Source organism: Cucurbita pepo, chromosome 6, assembly GCF_057944985.1.
Source record: "Cucurbita pepo subsp. pepo isolate OVF chromosome 6, ASM5794498v1, whole genome shotgun sequence".
Lineage (NCBI taxonomy): Eukaryota > Viridiplantae > Streptophyta > Magnoliopsida > Cucurbitales > Cucurbitaceae > Cucurbita > Cucurbita pepo.
In genome coordinates, this window is record NC_141803.1 from 6,914,171 (window position 1) to 6,928,182 (window position 14,012).

A 14,012-nucleotide genomic window follows, 5' to 3' on the forward strand; every position below is an offset into this window, starting at 1 on the left:
GTAGGGAAGTACTATACATCCAATTTTGTTTGGACTAGAGGCCACCCCTATGATGATTTTAACGATAGGTCTTTAATCATGAGTTGCATTGTTTGTGTTCCCTAGCTCCAATAGTTGGGTCACTTACTAAGTATTTCTTAACTAAGTATTTCTTAAAAATACTCGAGACATGTGATACTTCTATTTCAGGTAAAGGCAAGACACCCTTGTACGGCTGACAAAAAACATCGCAAGTAGAGACCATGACACGTGCATAGAATAGTGGTATTTCGTTTTCTTAGACTTAGGTTAGTTAGGGTGTTTTTACTTTTAATGTTTTTTTGTTTTATTCGGTATCTCTTTCTGTTTTTTGAACATATAAGTCCATGACAGTGTTTTATGATGAAATTTTAAATATTTAATTCCGCATAAGAGCATAAGTTACGATAATAGTACTTTAAGTCCCTAGAAATCTAGGGTCGTTACACACTATCTTCATACCCCTATAAATAAAAGCAGTAGAAAACATTTAGAAACACATACATTATCCTTTGCTCTCATTTTACGATAAATATACAATTTTATAGGTATTTAAAAAAAAAAATTAGATTTAGACCGAGCTTGCCTCTATGCTACATTTCGTGTGACATATCTACTTCTAAAGGTGCTTTTTGGCTATCAGTATAAACACCAATGATATACCTGCCACGTGAACTTATACTTAATGAAACAAGTAACTCGTTACCTAATATCTTTATGGTACGCCAATGATGTAATGATTATCCATAAATAATTATGTTTGATTTTTTTTTTTTTTTTGTCTTATTTACACCTAAACTAAATTTGTTTTATTTAATAATTATTAGTTTTTGAAAATTAAACTTACCCAAAATTTTAAATTAAAAAAAAAAAGTTTTTGAAATTATTACGAAAATAAAAAAATTTAACATTTCTGACCGTTGACCGACGTTAATAATGCATTGTGACACTGTTTGATATTTCAAAGATTTTAGTTATTAATTTAACGTGTATTACTATATATATAAATATATATTTTTAAATAATTACAAAAAAAATAAACCTAACAACCCAACACAAACTAACCCGAAAATAGAGGATTGAGTTGGGATGGTCCGGTCACTCAAGTTACCAGTCCAACAGACTCCAAATTTTGTATTATGGCTTAAGAATTTTTTAGATAAAAAAAACATAAATTCTAGAATCTCCCAAAAAAATTAAATTAAATTAAAACCCTGTTTTTAATTGTAATTTCTTATTAATTTTTACATTTTTTTTGGCTCCCTCCAAAAAAAAAAAAAAAAAAAAAAAAAATCCTCTGTTTCTCACAGTGATCGAGTTTGCAGATTCCGGCGGGAATTGTTATGCAACAAGAAAAGCTTCTTCAAAGCCTTAACAAACGCCGTCTTCCCCGTCGCCTTCCTCCTCGTCACCACCGCGCCGGAAGTCTCCGACAGATTCAATTCCGCCATCCGCCGCCGCGCTTTCACAATCTCAATCTCCTCCATTTCCGCCGTTTTCATCAACCTAGATCTCCCACTCCTCGACAACTCCTCGTTGAAATTCTCCCAAAGCACATCCATCTTCTCCGCCGCTACCTCCTCCTCCTCCTCCTCGCCGTCCATCGCCGCATCGCTCGAAAATCTCCTCCTCCTCTGTAACGACGCCGAGAATCTCACCGACGCAAACCGATCGCTCTTCTGATCGTCTCTGAAACTCCGATTGGAGGCTGTTTTTTGACGGTAAGAAATAGGCGATGCGGTGGGAGAGAGGCGCCAGAGCGGCGGCGAATCGATGCCGCAGCGATTGAACGGCTCTAAAGCGGTGGGGAAACTGAAATCGTCTTCAACCGCCATGGATTTGGGATGAAGATTGTGAAATTTGTGATGAGAAATTGGAAGTTTCAGAGAGAGAGAATTGAGGATTTGGTGGCGGTGATTTGTGTGTGTGTTTTTGGGTTTGGGGAATTTGCAGTTCAACTGCTTCAATGCTATAATTTCTTTTTTTTTTCTTATTTATTTGGAAAATTATGGATATATTATTATTATTTTTTTAATTTATTTTATAATTAACGAACTGGGGAGTAGATAAATGTGGAAAACATCTAAGTAATAAGCCCGCCCCAAAATGATGTTCTCGTATTCCGACTTCCCTAGAGCTTCTGATAGCACAATCGAGACAACGACGGGTTCTCTGCCCTTGCGAGAATGGAGCGACAAAAGTTTGGAGAATTCAAGAGAAGGTCACAACGGGATGAGCCATTTATCATCACTACAAGGTTCAAGCATACAAACAGACCGATAGGCTTGAACCTTGTTCCTACATGATCAATTCAATTAGGTTGTTTTTACATCATAATTGAACAATATATTTCTTTAAAATTTTACTTTCGGTAAGATCCAAGATTTAGATTTAGTACTTGATGGCATCGACGTTCCTTCTTAGGAGAATTCTCGGGAAGCCACCCAACATTAGATTGACCCTAACACGTTTAAATTTGAAGTTTCTATGATTAGACCACTGAAAAAGAAGGTAGAGAGTAACTTTCAATTTTTTTAAGCATTTCTTAGTTATCATATATTCAGTATCGCTTTCATTCGGACATGACGTTAGTTGATTTATGTACCTCTCGTGTATTCGAGTGCTATATTAGGTCTATTAAAATATTTTCGATTTATGTAATTTTTTTTTTGTTAGTTGAAATAAAAAATAATTACTTTTTTGAAATACGAAAAATAAAAATAGTATTTTGAAAATATACGTATTAAAATTAGGTGGGTCAGTGAGTTGATTCCGTTGAGATATTTTTTAAACATAATTAAATTATTAGAGTGGTAAAATTTTCAATTCAAACAATTTTTATTAAATAATGAACTCAACCCAACCTAACCATAATTTTCTCGAGTTGAGTAGGTTCGAGTTATTGGAATTATTTATTCAAAATATTGTTTTTAATAAAAATAAAAGATCTATTTAATTATTTTTCCAAATTTTAATTAAAATTTATAACTCAATTAGAATATATATTTTGAAAAAGTCATAAAATTAAATAAAAATATGTATATAGTTATAAAATAAATATTAAATTCCGATTAATTCCATTCCATTCAATTCAATCCAATATAGTGTCCAAACAACCTGTGAATCAATCTAATTAATAAAATTTTGATATTCAATTCAATATAATCTAATTTTTATAAACTTTCGATTTAGTTGTATTAGGATCGCAGAACAACTATCTAGATGAACACAAAGAACAAGAATATTGATTTCAGATATGTACCGTCAGTCAGAATATATATATATATAGTTTTATCAGATATAACCATGTACCGTATATATAGCTTTTTACTAAGCAGGCTCCATAATGTAACAAGTTGAACTCGGTCTGACCTAAATAAATTAATAACTCGATTTAATCGGTTCGGGTGATCGGGTTTGAAATAGACGTAGGTGGAGATGGAAACAATTAAAAAAAAAAAAAAAAAAAGGTTGAAATGAAGGGACTGATGTGGCGCCGGATTGGGTGCAATAATTGGAGGACGTGGCATTGAAATTTAAGGGGTGTTGTTTGTTTGTGGAAGTGTTTTGCATTTATTTTTGGGACGGATCTCTCGTGTCTCACCTCTGTTTCTCTCTCTTCCTTTTATATATATATATATAATATATCTCGAGTCGTGAAGCTATGGATATAATGTCGGGAGAAATTAGGGAGTGGAACGGTTGTTGATATGAACCAAGAGACATCAATCATACAATATACTTCAATGAAGATATGAAGAAAATGTTGTTGAAATTATCAAAAGATATTTCAATTCAAGCCACGTTGAACAAGAATGAAACTTCGTTGTTATAAATTTTTGGGTGGATCATAATTCGGAGTAATTTAGTTGTGTTTTTTTTTTTTAATGTATTTTAAGACTTATTTACATAGTGGCTAGTTATAAGTTTACATAGTTATTAATTATGGTTATAAATTATAAAAAGTTACTACTAAGTAGTTTAGGTTGCATGGAGAATCATTCAAGCTCGACATGATCAATCTTGCTTGTGGAGTGATTCGAATCTCAATCAAGTGTTCTTGCCTTGAGATATTTGATCAACAAGAATCATTCAAGCTAGACATGATCGATCTTGCTTGTGTAGTGATTCGAATCTCAAACAAGAGTTCTTGTCTTGAGATATTCGATAACAAGGTAATCTGAATTTTAATTCCCTTGTTATTTCCATATCATTTGGTATCAGAGGTCTTGGGCTGATTTTCATATCATTTGGCATCCGACCTTTCCCTTGGGTTGATTCTCAGTTATAATCAACTTAATGTATCAGGTTGGACTATTGCATTGAGTTTATTCATAAATTTCCAGAATTCTTTGAATTTATTTTTAATTTTTTTTTTAAAAAATATATATTATTTTTATTTAATTTTATTATTATTTATTCTTTATTCTCGAAAATAATTTTAACGATTTGAAAGATAATTTTTGTTGGAATTGAGCTGTAAATCTTGATTAGATGTTTGAAAATAAATAAATATATGTTTTATGAATTGACATTTTATTTTTATTTAAAAAAAATTGAATAGACGACCGAAACAACTCAACATGTAACGACCCTATTTTTCTAATAAAAATTGGATTGCTACTATGTGCATAATCTGAGTAATGCGTGCCGAAAGCATTTGTTTAAAATATTTCATAAAAGGTGTCGTAGACTTAACATTCAAAATACCTTAAAACAACGTAATCGCAAATAGTAAAGCTGAACATAAATATCATCAATTAAATAAAATAAACAAACCCATGAGCTAACCGTGGACTACTAAACAAAAATAAATGCAACTACACTAACACTGATTTCATAACCTTAATTCCGATGTCGTCATCCGTAAATGGGTGTCTTAGTTTTACCTAAAAATAAGAGTAGCACGTAGATGAAGTACTTTAAGAAATACTCGATAGGTAATTATGGCTTGGCCTTAGGCTGCTTTTCAATCCAGACCGGATTGAATGAGTAGTATTTCCCTACACACAGCCTATGCATGCGAACATGAACCCACTAGGAGAGTTGGTATATGTACCCCCTAGGGACGGCTCGTCGGGGTAGCACTCACTAATGGGCTGCTAGACACCACGGAGGGAAAGAGCCCGCATAGCATCATGGCAAATATAAATGTGGTAAGGTACACGTTCGTACTAATCATAACGGGTGAAGTATCCTAATGAATATCACACACAAAAATGTAGTAAGTTTATGATATAAATCAAATCTCCATTCATTTTAACGTAATGAGCCTATGAATTATGCATATGTAATTTCGATCAAATCTTTCGTACTTAGAATAGCTTACATGGTATAGTGTACGGAGGTTTATGCACCATAGGTTATCAATATCATGAACATGATTCTACAACGTGACCTAATCACATTATAGCATAGTTTATAAACATGACATAGAACAACATAACATATAACATGGTATAACATATAACATGGTATGACACAATACAACATAGTATAACAAGACATAACAATCGTAACTATGACACGTGTAGGGGGCCATAAAGAAACTAATTTATTTTTAGAAATAGGTCATTTGCTCGTGACTTGCTTTGAATCAAACTTGTCTAGAGAGACGTAGACCTTATTGCTTAAATATTACAACTATATTGCTTGCTGTAAAAGTGAGCATAAATTAAGCGATAATTGATATATACTACCTGCTAAAGGTTGAAAGTTTAAATTTTTCCATGTACGAAAAATCAATATTTGTATGGCTCCACGTTTTCTGATAGGGGTGTACATTCAACCCGACAATCCGACAACCCGGACCAACCCAACCCGAACTATAAGGGTTGGGTTGGGTTAGATTAGCATTTCGGATAGGGTTGGGTTCATTTTCCTGAACACGAATTAAATCGGTTCGGTTTTGGGTTCATGAGCAAAACCTTCTGATTGACCCAAGCCAAAAACAATATGTAAAATATATTAAGAATTATTTTGTAATAATAGATTTGTTAGAGTGGTACTAAGGTTGGTTCAAAGTCACTCACGCTTGAATTCGTCGCCAAATTCTAATGTATTTGTTTTTGTTCAAATATAAATATATTTCAATTAAAATATTTTTATATATTTTTTATTTTTGTTATATACTGTACCTTTGAACTGACGATTGTTTATTTAATTTCATGATCTATCTTTATGTTACAATTTTCGCTCGGTTTTTATTAAATTTGTTTTTTTTTGTCAATATTTTCGCTCGTTATTTTTTATTTAAACCCAACCCAACCCGAGAATAGAGAGTTAGGTTGTGAAAAGTTTCGAGTTGGGTTACCAATCCAATCAACCCCTGAACCCAACCTGAAAATAGAGGGTTAGGTTGTAAAAAGTTTCGGGTTACCAATCCAACCAACCCAAACTTTTGGATTGGTTACATTGGTCACCCAAACAATCTAAATAGAGAGTTAAGTTGGGTTGAATTGACGGTTTTTTTTTAATTATTTAAAAAAAACCATACTTATCTACCAGAGTTACATTAATAATTAAAATTTCATAAAACTCAATATCAAACCTTCACTAATCACAACACATTAGTAACATCAGTGTATTTTCGCATTAGTTGGGTTGACCTAAAAAAAATATCAACTACAAACCGACCCTAACTTTATATTTTCCCAAAATTCATGTTCCAAATTGGTTAAATTCTTGAATAAATTCTTGAGTAATATGTGTTGAATAAAAGTCCCACGTTGGCTAATTTAGAGAATGATCATGAGTTTATAATCAAGGAATACTATCTTATGAGACCTTTGGGAAAGCTCAAAGGAAAGCCATGAAAGCTTATGTTCAGAGTAGACAATATCGTACTATTGTGGATAAATAGGTCTTTCCATAACATCCCCTTCAAAATTATGCTCTCGTTCTTCACAGGACATGGGCAACAGCAGACTCAGAAAACAATTTCTTACTTTCTAGTTTCTACCACATCCGACTCAAATAGTGTGAAAAGAAACATCAAATCATAAGAAAACTAGTGTGAAAAAGAAGGATAAATTTGGGGTTCAAAAATGCAACTAACACTATAGTGTAAGGTCTTTAGGGTCCTCGATGATTTTCGCCAAGGTTTGCAAGAAAGTAGCAAGATCCGCCCCGTATATTACTCGATGATCCGCTGTTACATTTACCTACCAATTTTCCAGATCCATAAAATAAGGATACAGAGGTCTATTCTGAAAAAATGTACATTAAGATTAATCTGAGTTTGTTACCTGCATTTGGTTTTTCTTGCCAATCCGACCATCCTTGGTGCCCACAACCGTGGGGATAGATGCTCCTACTGCCATGATGGCTCCCTGCATAAATTAGTTCATGATATTAGTAACTAGGCTGATAGGAGAGAGGTATATGCTAGAAAGAAGAGTAACAATACTAACAGTTCCAGGTGGCAGAATTGCGTCGAATCGATCCACACCGAACATTCCGAGGTTAGAAAGAGTGAATGTACCTGGGCAACGAAGGTGAAGAATGGGGAAATAAGAGAAGATTGAAATTGCATATGGATGGCTGATGAACTTGGAAAACAACTAACAAAAATTAGTCTCGTAAATATGAAATTTTAACCAAGCTACAAGACAAGTACTCTGAATTGTGTAAATACACTTATTAAACGAAAATTTCTCATTGCTTATCCGATGTTTAAAATTTATGATTGATTAGTTTTGTTCAGAATGTTGAGAATGTTGAGGATTATTGGGAGTTGGTTGGTTAATTTAGTGGAAGATCATATGGGTTTATAAGTGAAGAATACTATCTCCATTGGTATGAGGCCTTTTGGGGAAGCCCAAAGCAAAGTCATGAGAGCTTATGCTCAAAGTGGACAATATCATACCATTGTAGAGAGTCGTGATTCCTAACACAGAATACTAGGCTCGAGCTTGGAGATGGGTAAAAACATGAGAGTTTGGGAGGACCATTGAGTGAGTTCTTGTCCGTTTGAAGCTTCTTGGCCTTCTATCTGTTCATAAGATTTGTAATAATCTCCAGTTGAGAAGGGGTTTGCCAGACGGAGAGCTGGAAGAATGGTCTAGCTTAGTACATGTGCTCCAAGATTTTTCCCCAATCAACATCAGAGACGAAGTTATCTAGATGCCTAACTCTATCAGGATGTTTCGGTGAAGTCGGCAATCGTTATCTCTCAAAAGGCCCCAACTTCAAAAACCAGGATCTTTGTAAGATCATTTGGAAAGGCACTAGTCTAAGAAAACCAAATTCTTTATATGGTCCCTTGCTCACGGTGGTCTTACTACTTTGGAATTTTGGTAAGATTCAAAGATGAAATCCGCATTTCTCCATCATATCTCCTCAGGTTCTCCACATGCGCAATGAATCACAAGATAGTTAAACTCGCTCTGTGGTCTTCATTTTCTAAGGAACAGAGACAGAGACATGGTCTACTAAATGGGTAAGCCCGTGGTTCAAGTCTTGCCTCAAGCCACAGTTATGTAATAAATGTCAAATGGATTCCGCATTCATATGTTTTGGCATTGGAACTGATAGCGGGAAGACCCAGAGACCATAAATCAAGGACGGGATAGGAATAGAGGCATCCCATGCTTGGTTAATCGATTGAAGTACAGGTGCTTCGGTCAGCATGCATGACTAGGTGCTAAAAAGGTGCTAAAGAAATAGAATTTTGGCTAGCCAAAGGTTGTAATCTATCTGCAACTTTTTTCAACTAAGGTTGGTTGCTCCTGATAGAATAGATGATTGTGGCTGGTGGCTGAATGTTAAAGCAAGGGTGCTATGGTCTAATGCTATAAAGGGAAAAAAGAAGGATCCTATAGAAGAAAGGAACTTCATTCTGTTGTTAATTTCAAACACCATGTACAATCAAGAGCATAAGAGAGACAAGGCCACAATACATATCCAAACTCCAACTATGGAAACGAACACGAATTCAAAAGAATCGTTTTCTAAAAATGGAAAATCATACTTTCATTGGAGGAAAAAATGAAAGAATATATAGGCCTACAAAAAAAAAATCCACAAAAGGGTCCCAGTCAAGTAAAAGAAGACTCATAGTATAATTACGAAAAAGTTGGTCACAAAATCCCATAGAGAAACATAGAATCTAACAAAGGACCAAGCTACACTTGAGGTTCTCTCCCAAACCCATTAGATTCTGTCATTTCTCTCACCCTAGAGACTCCATAAAATAGCACACACTCCTGCCTACCACAACCCGAAAAGGAGACTGGAGCACGAGATCCTCAATCGCCTCTCTGTAATCCTAAAATCCAGCAAAACAATATTCAAACACCTCAAAGAAATGACTAGGAACACAACTGGAAAAGCACGCCCCCAAAGAAGATGATACATGTCCTTTGCCGCCCTCTTGCAAGGAATACAACAAAATGACCTGATCACCAAGGACCCCCTAGCAAAGATCTGGTCCAAGGCGTTAACTCTTCCATGCAAAATTGCCCAAACAAAGAACTTAACCTTCTTGAAAATCCTAAGCTTCCACACAAAGGTAAAAGTGGAAACGCTAGGCGTTAGAATACTGACCAAACACTGAAAGAAATAATTACTAGAGACCCCTTGGGATGGATAGAAGCACCAAGAGTGAACGTCCCTCTGATCGAGCTTGAGGTGAAAGTCCCCCAACAAAGATAATAAGTCCAGAACATCTTTCATTTCCCATTGGTTAAGGAATGACAGAAATAGAGAGAAAAAGAAATAAAGAAGAGAAAGGCAACATCTCTACTATACCATAAAATCCAGCACCATATTCTGCACTCCACAAGCCATACCACACTTATCACGATAAGAAAGCCTAGCAAATTGATAAATCCGATTCCTCAGTTATCCGTTTTATATGAAAGGCCATTTGAACTTATACCCTAAAAAAGTGTAATTTTTCTCATGGGACTTGGAGTTCGGAGGGACAACACTCATGATACGGTGCAGGAAAGCCTAACTAGTGTTGGGTTTTTTAGGGAGAATAAACACCATGAACTGAATTCATAGAACCTCTTTATCCTTGGCCATAGTCAGCGCATTATGTGTAAGGGCACATTCGAAGATTCAAAGCATATATTTGCTAAGGTTTTTCCATTTGCCCCCTGAAAACTTTCTTGGGTACAGATAGATATTGGAAAGAACCACTACGACTCATTTCATTACTGTTTCTGAAAAATAGGGAGAAGAAGGAAGATAGACTCTGAACACTTCGTTCTTCAAATTCATTTTCAACACATCCTTTTTTTGTATCTTGATTCATTCATTTCCTCAAGTTCATCTTGACCATACAGAGTTGAATTTCTTTTCCTTTGACATTATTTTACACAACTCTAAAGCTTTCTAGGAAATTCTTTTTTCCACTTTTTGGTGTTGGAGTCCTCTCTTCTACTATCATATTTCTTCATGAAAATATAATTCCTTCTCATAAAAATGAATAAAATAAAATAACTTCCTCCTTAGAAATGAATGCAAGTGAAGCACTAACAACTCCATATCGAAACGAGTTTAAAATAAGAACAAATAAAAAAAATACCAGTGTTGTATTCCTGAGGCTGCAGTTGCTTGGCTCTGGCCTTGTCTACTAACTCCTTCCACTTTCTAGACAAAGAATAAATGTCCACCTAAAGCGAAAATCAAGTATAAACAATCAAAGATTAAATAATTAACATATCATTCGAAAAACAACAGAACAACTTAAGGAGACTAACATAACCTTATCTGCATCCTGAAGCACTGGTGTGATCAAGCCACCATCAATGGCGACAGCAACTGCAATATTGATGCTACTATTATAAGTAAAGCTCTTACCATCCCTACAACTGGAATTTACTACAGGATGTTTAGCCAGTGCCAGAGCTGTAGCCTTTGCAAGTAATGCTGTCATGGTCACTCCCTTTGACTTAATCTAAGAAACATAAATTACTACCAGTTGTTAGCAGTGCAGAGGGCAAGTTCTAATTCTATCATCATTCCAAGAATAAAGTTGTTTCAATTTCCTTCAAACTAATAACATGTCCTACATATGTTTGAAAGCCAGTTTCATATAAATAAATCGATTAATTTACCTTTTTATATAGAGCATCAAGCGCATCTGTTGTAATGGTATACCCCACTCTGAAAGTGGGCACCGCGAGACTCTCAACCATGTTCCTACTCACCGCCCCTTGCATTGTGGTAAACGGCACAGTGGTTCCCAACTCCAGGGATGGGGCAGGCTTCGTGCTGCTTCCCGGAGCCGAAACTGGCTTAGCGGCATCAGATATCGAAACAGCTGCAGAAGCTGCAGCTTCAACATCCTTAGCAACAATTCTCCCCAACGGCCCAGTTCCCACCACCGTCGCCAGCTCCACATTCAACTCCTTAGCCAGCTTCTTAGCATACGGAGACGCTACAATTCTCTTACCCCCTTCAGATGCAGGGTGAGTGGAAGCCACTACCACCGGAGCCGCCTTCGCCACCGCAACCGGCGCCGCCGTCGCAGTACCTACATTCTCAGGAATCTTCTCCGAAGCTGGAGAAGCAGAAGCAGAAGCAGAAGCAGAAGCAGAAGAAGGATTAGCAGCTCTGGACTTAGCCACAGAAATCTCATCCTCAGTCTCAGCCAAAAGCGCAATTGCAGATCCAACAGGCGCAACGCCTCCTTCATCGACCATAATAGCAGCGAGATAGCCATCATAAAAGGTCTCAACATCCATATCAGCCTTATCAGACTCGACAACAACAACACTCTCACCCTTGGCGAGCTTATCGCCCTCGGTCTTGATCCAGGACACAATCTTACCCTCGGTCATGGTGGAGCTGAGAGCAGGCATGAAAATCTCACGGATCTTGGCCTGGACTTGGAGAGACCGCCTTCTGGGATGAAATGGCGGTCGGAGAAATGGCCCCCGCCGGAGAGATGGAGAGGAAACGGCGACGAAGGAAGTGTTGAGAAGATGAGCCATTGAATTGAATCGTGGAATGGAATGGAATGGAATGTACAGAGTGAGTTTCTACGAAAGGATTTGTATGAAGAAAGAAATTCTCGAACTCATCGAAATTGGGCGGAGGTCTCGACGACCTTCCATGCTCACTTTCCCTACTAACTTTGTTGGCAAATATTTTTCAATTTTTTTTAAAAAAATTGCTAAACGTTTACACCCGATTAAATTATCGGAAAAAATCTTTTAGATCAACTCCAAATTTAGATAGACGGGTTTGTCTTCCGAACAACTAGAGAATGATCATGAGTTTATAATCAAAGAATGAGTGGACAATATCATATCATTACCATGGTGGAGAGTTCTATTCCTACTTTATATTAATAATTAAAATCTCACTTTCACTTTATTTTCGGGTTTAGGTTGACTGACCAAAAAATGTCAACACTTTATTTTCGGGTTTCTTTCACTTTATTTTCGGGTTTAGGTTGTCTGACCAAAAAATGTCAACACTTTATTTTCGGGTTTAGGTTGACTGACCAAAAAATAAAAATGTCAACACTTTATTTTCGGATTTAGGTTGACTGACCGAAAATAAAGTGTTATAAAAATGTCAACACTTTATTTTCGGGTTTCTTTCACTTTATTTTCGGGTTTAGATTGACTGACCAAAAAATGTCAACACTTTATTTTCGGGTTTAGGTTAACTGACCAAAAAATGTCAACCTGTAAGTGGACTCAATTTTAAAAAAATTTAATTCAACTCATACAAAAAAAAAAAAAATCTAATCCAACCAAACATTCATAGTTTAAGTTGGATAATCTGAATTCATAGGATTTTTGTCAACTTCTCCCTACGAATAGTTATATACTGTGAGCAGTTGTCGTTACTCTCTTGCTTGCATATATAACGCCTCTTTCAAAATCTCTCTATCGAAAATCTCTCTCTACCCTCGTTTTCTAAAACCTTCTTCTTAAACCGAGGCTACAGGCTCGAGCATACGTCGCTTGGCCGTAGACGACATGAGAACGAATTGACTTAACTCACTTGTTGCTGGAAGGTGAGTGTCACACAATTGCAAGTCCGCTGCCATCAAAAGTGCGATTGTGACAAGTGGTTGAGTATTATAAAGACTCATAAAAATTGCAATATAACAATGTATTTAACATCAAATAATTAACATAAGTTCTATACATCAATTTCATCACCCCCGTTCAACTAACATTAAACATACCCTTTAGACGAAAATGCAAGAGGTTTGAATATGTATCTAAAATTGTTGACTAAAAAAACCTATAAATTCTATAAGACACAAATTTAATCGAAAGTTATGGAGATTTAACGATATCGGTTGTGTTAGAATTGTTATTTAGAATTGGGAAGGATAGAAACAAGGAACAAATCAACGGATTGAGAGTACAACGAACGAAATCTCCCCGACACAATGTGGTATGCTACCAAAACGAACGATTAAGGTAGCCCAAAGTCTAGACCTAACCCAAAGTTAGATAACAAAAAATGGCTAGATGTTTATCACTTCTCATATCTCATTTTTCTTGTCGATCACTGGCAATTTTGTTGTTCTATTTGTCCATAAGGCGTTTTAAGTAGCTCACATTTAAGGAGCCATCGAAACGAAACAACATAAATTATGTTTCTTACGTACCAACTAAATAGGTTTGTTGAACTTTTGTAATTGTGCGACATTCACTCCCAACACCAAGTGAGTCAAACCAATTTAGATCCAATTTAGATTCGCGTCACTACGGTCGGACAACGTATGCTCAATTCTCTAACCCTGTTTTGTGGAGAAAGTTTTAGAAAGTGGGGCCGAAAGGAAGATTGTCATATGGCTATAAACAAAGAAAGAAACACCACGACTTAAGTATCATATAACTTAAGGTAGGAAGAATTAACGATTAGTCGCATATAACTTAAGGTAGGAAGAATTAACGATTAGTCGCATCTCCCTATACTACATTTTGAGGCGATTCAAGTCTAACAATAGACGTGATTTCGCCGAATGGTCATACAAAATCTAGGTGGGAGGAGTTGGCGACTAGTCGCATCCT

General features: G+C 35.9%; 2 protein-coding genes across 2 annotated transcripts; both read right to left on the reverse strand.

The window, feature by feature from the left end:
• Positions 1–1,089: 1,089 nt before the first annotated feature.
• Positions 1,090–1,992, reverse strand: LOC111797464 (uncharacterized). Its single transcript, XM_023680466.2, has one exon. It carries the CDS (start codon positions 1,851–1,853, stop codon positions 1,323–1,325), a length of 531 nt encoding a protein of 176 aa, XP_023536234.1. The 5' UTR covers positions 1,854–1,992; the 3' UTR covers positions 1,090–1,322.
• A 4,880-nt stretch (positions 1,993–6,872) lies between these two features.
• On the reverse strand, positions 6,873–12,101 carry LOC111797543 (dihydrolipoyllysine-residue acetyltransferase component 5 of pyruvate dehydrogenase complex, chloroplastic). The gene is made up of 6 exons (XM_023680578.2): positions 11,085–12,101; positions 10,733–10,924; positions 10,553–10,640; positions 7,431–7,501; positions 7,266–7,349; positions 6,873–7,181 (listed from the first exon to the last, which is right to left on the reverse strand). Exons 1-6 carry the CDS (start codon positions 11,961–11,963, stop codon positions 7,077–7,079), a joined length of 1,419 nt encoding a protein of 472 aa, XP_023536346.2. The 5' UTR covers positions 11,964–12,101; the 3' UTR covers positions 6,873–7,076.
• Between the last annotated feature and the right edge of the window lie 1,911 nt (positions 12,102–14,012).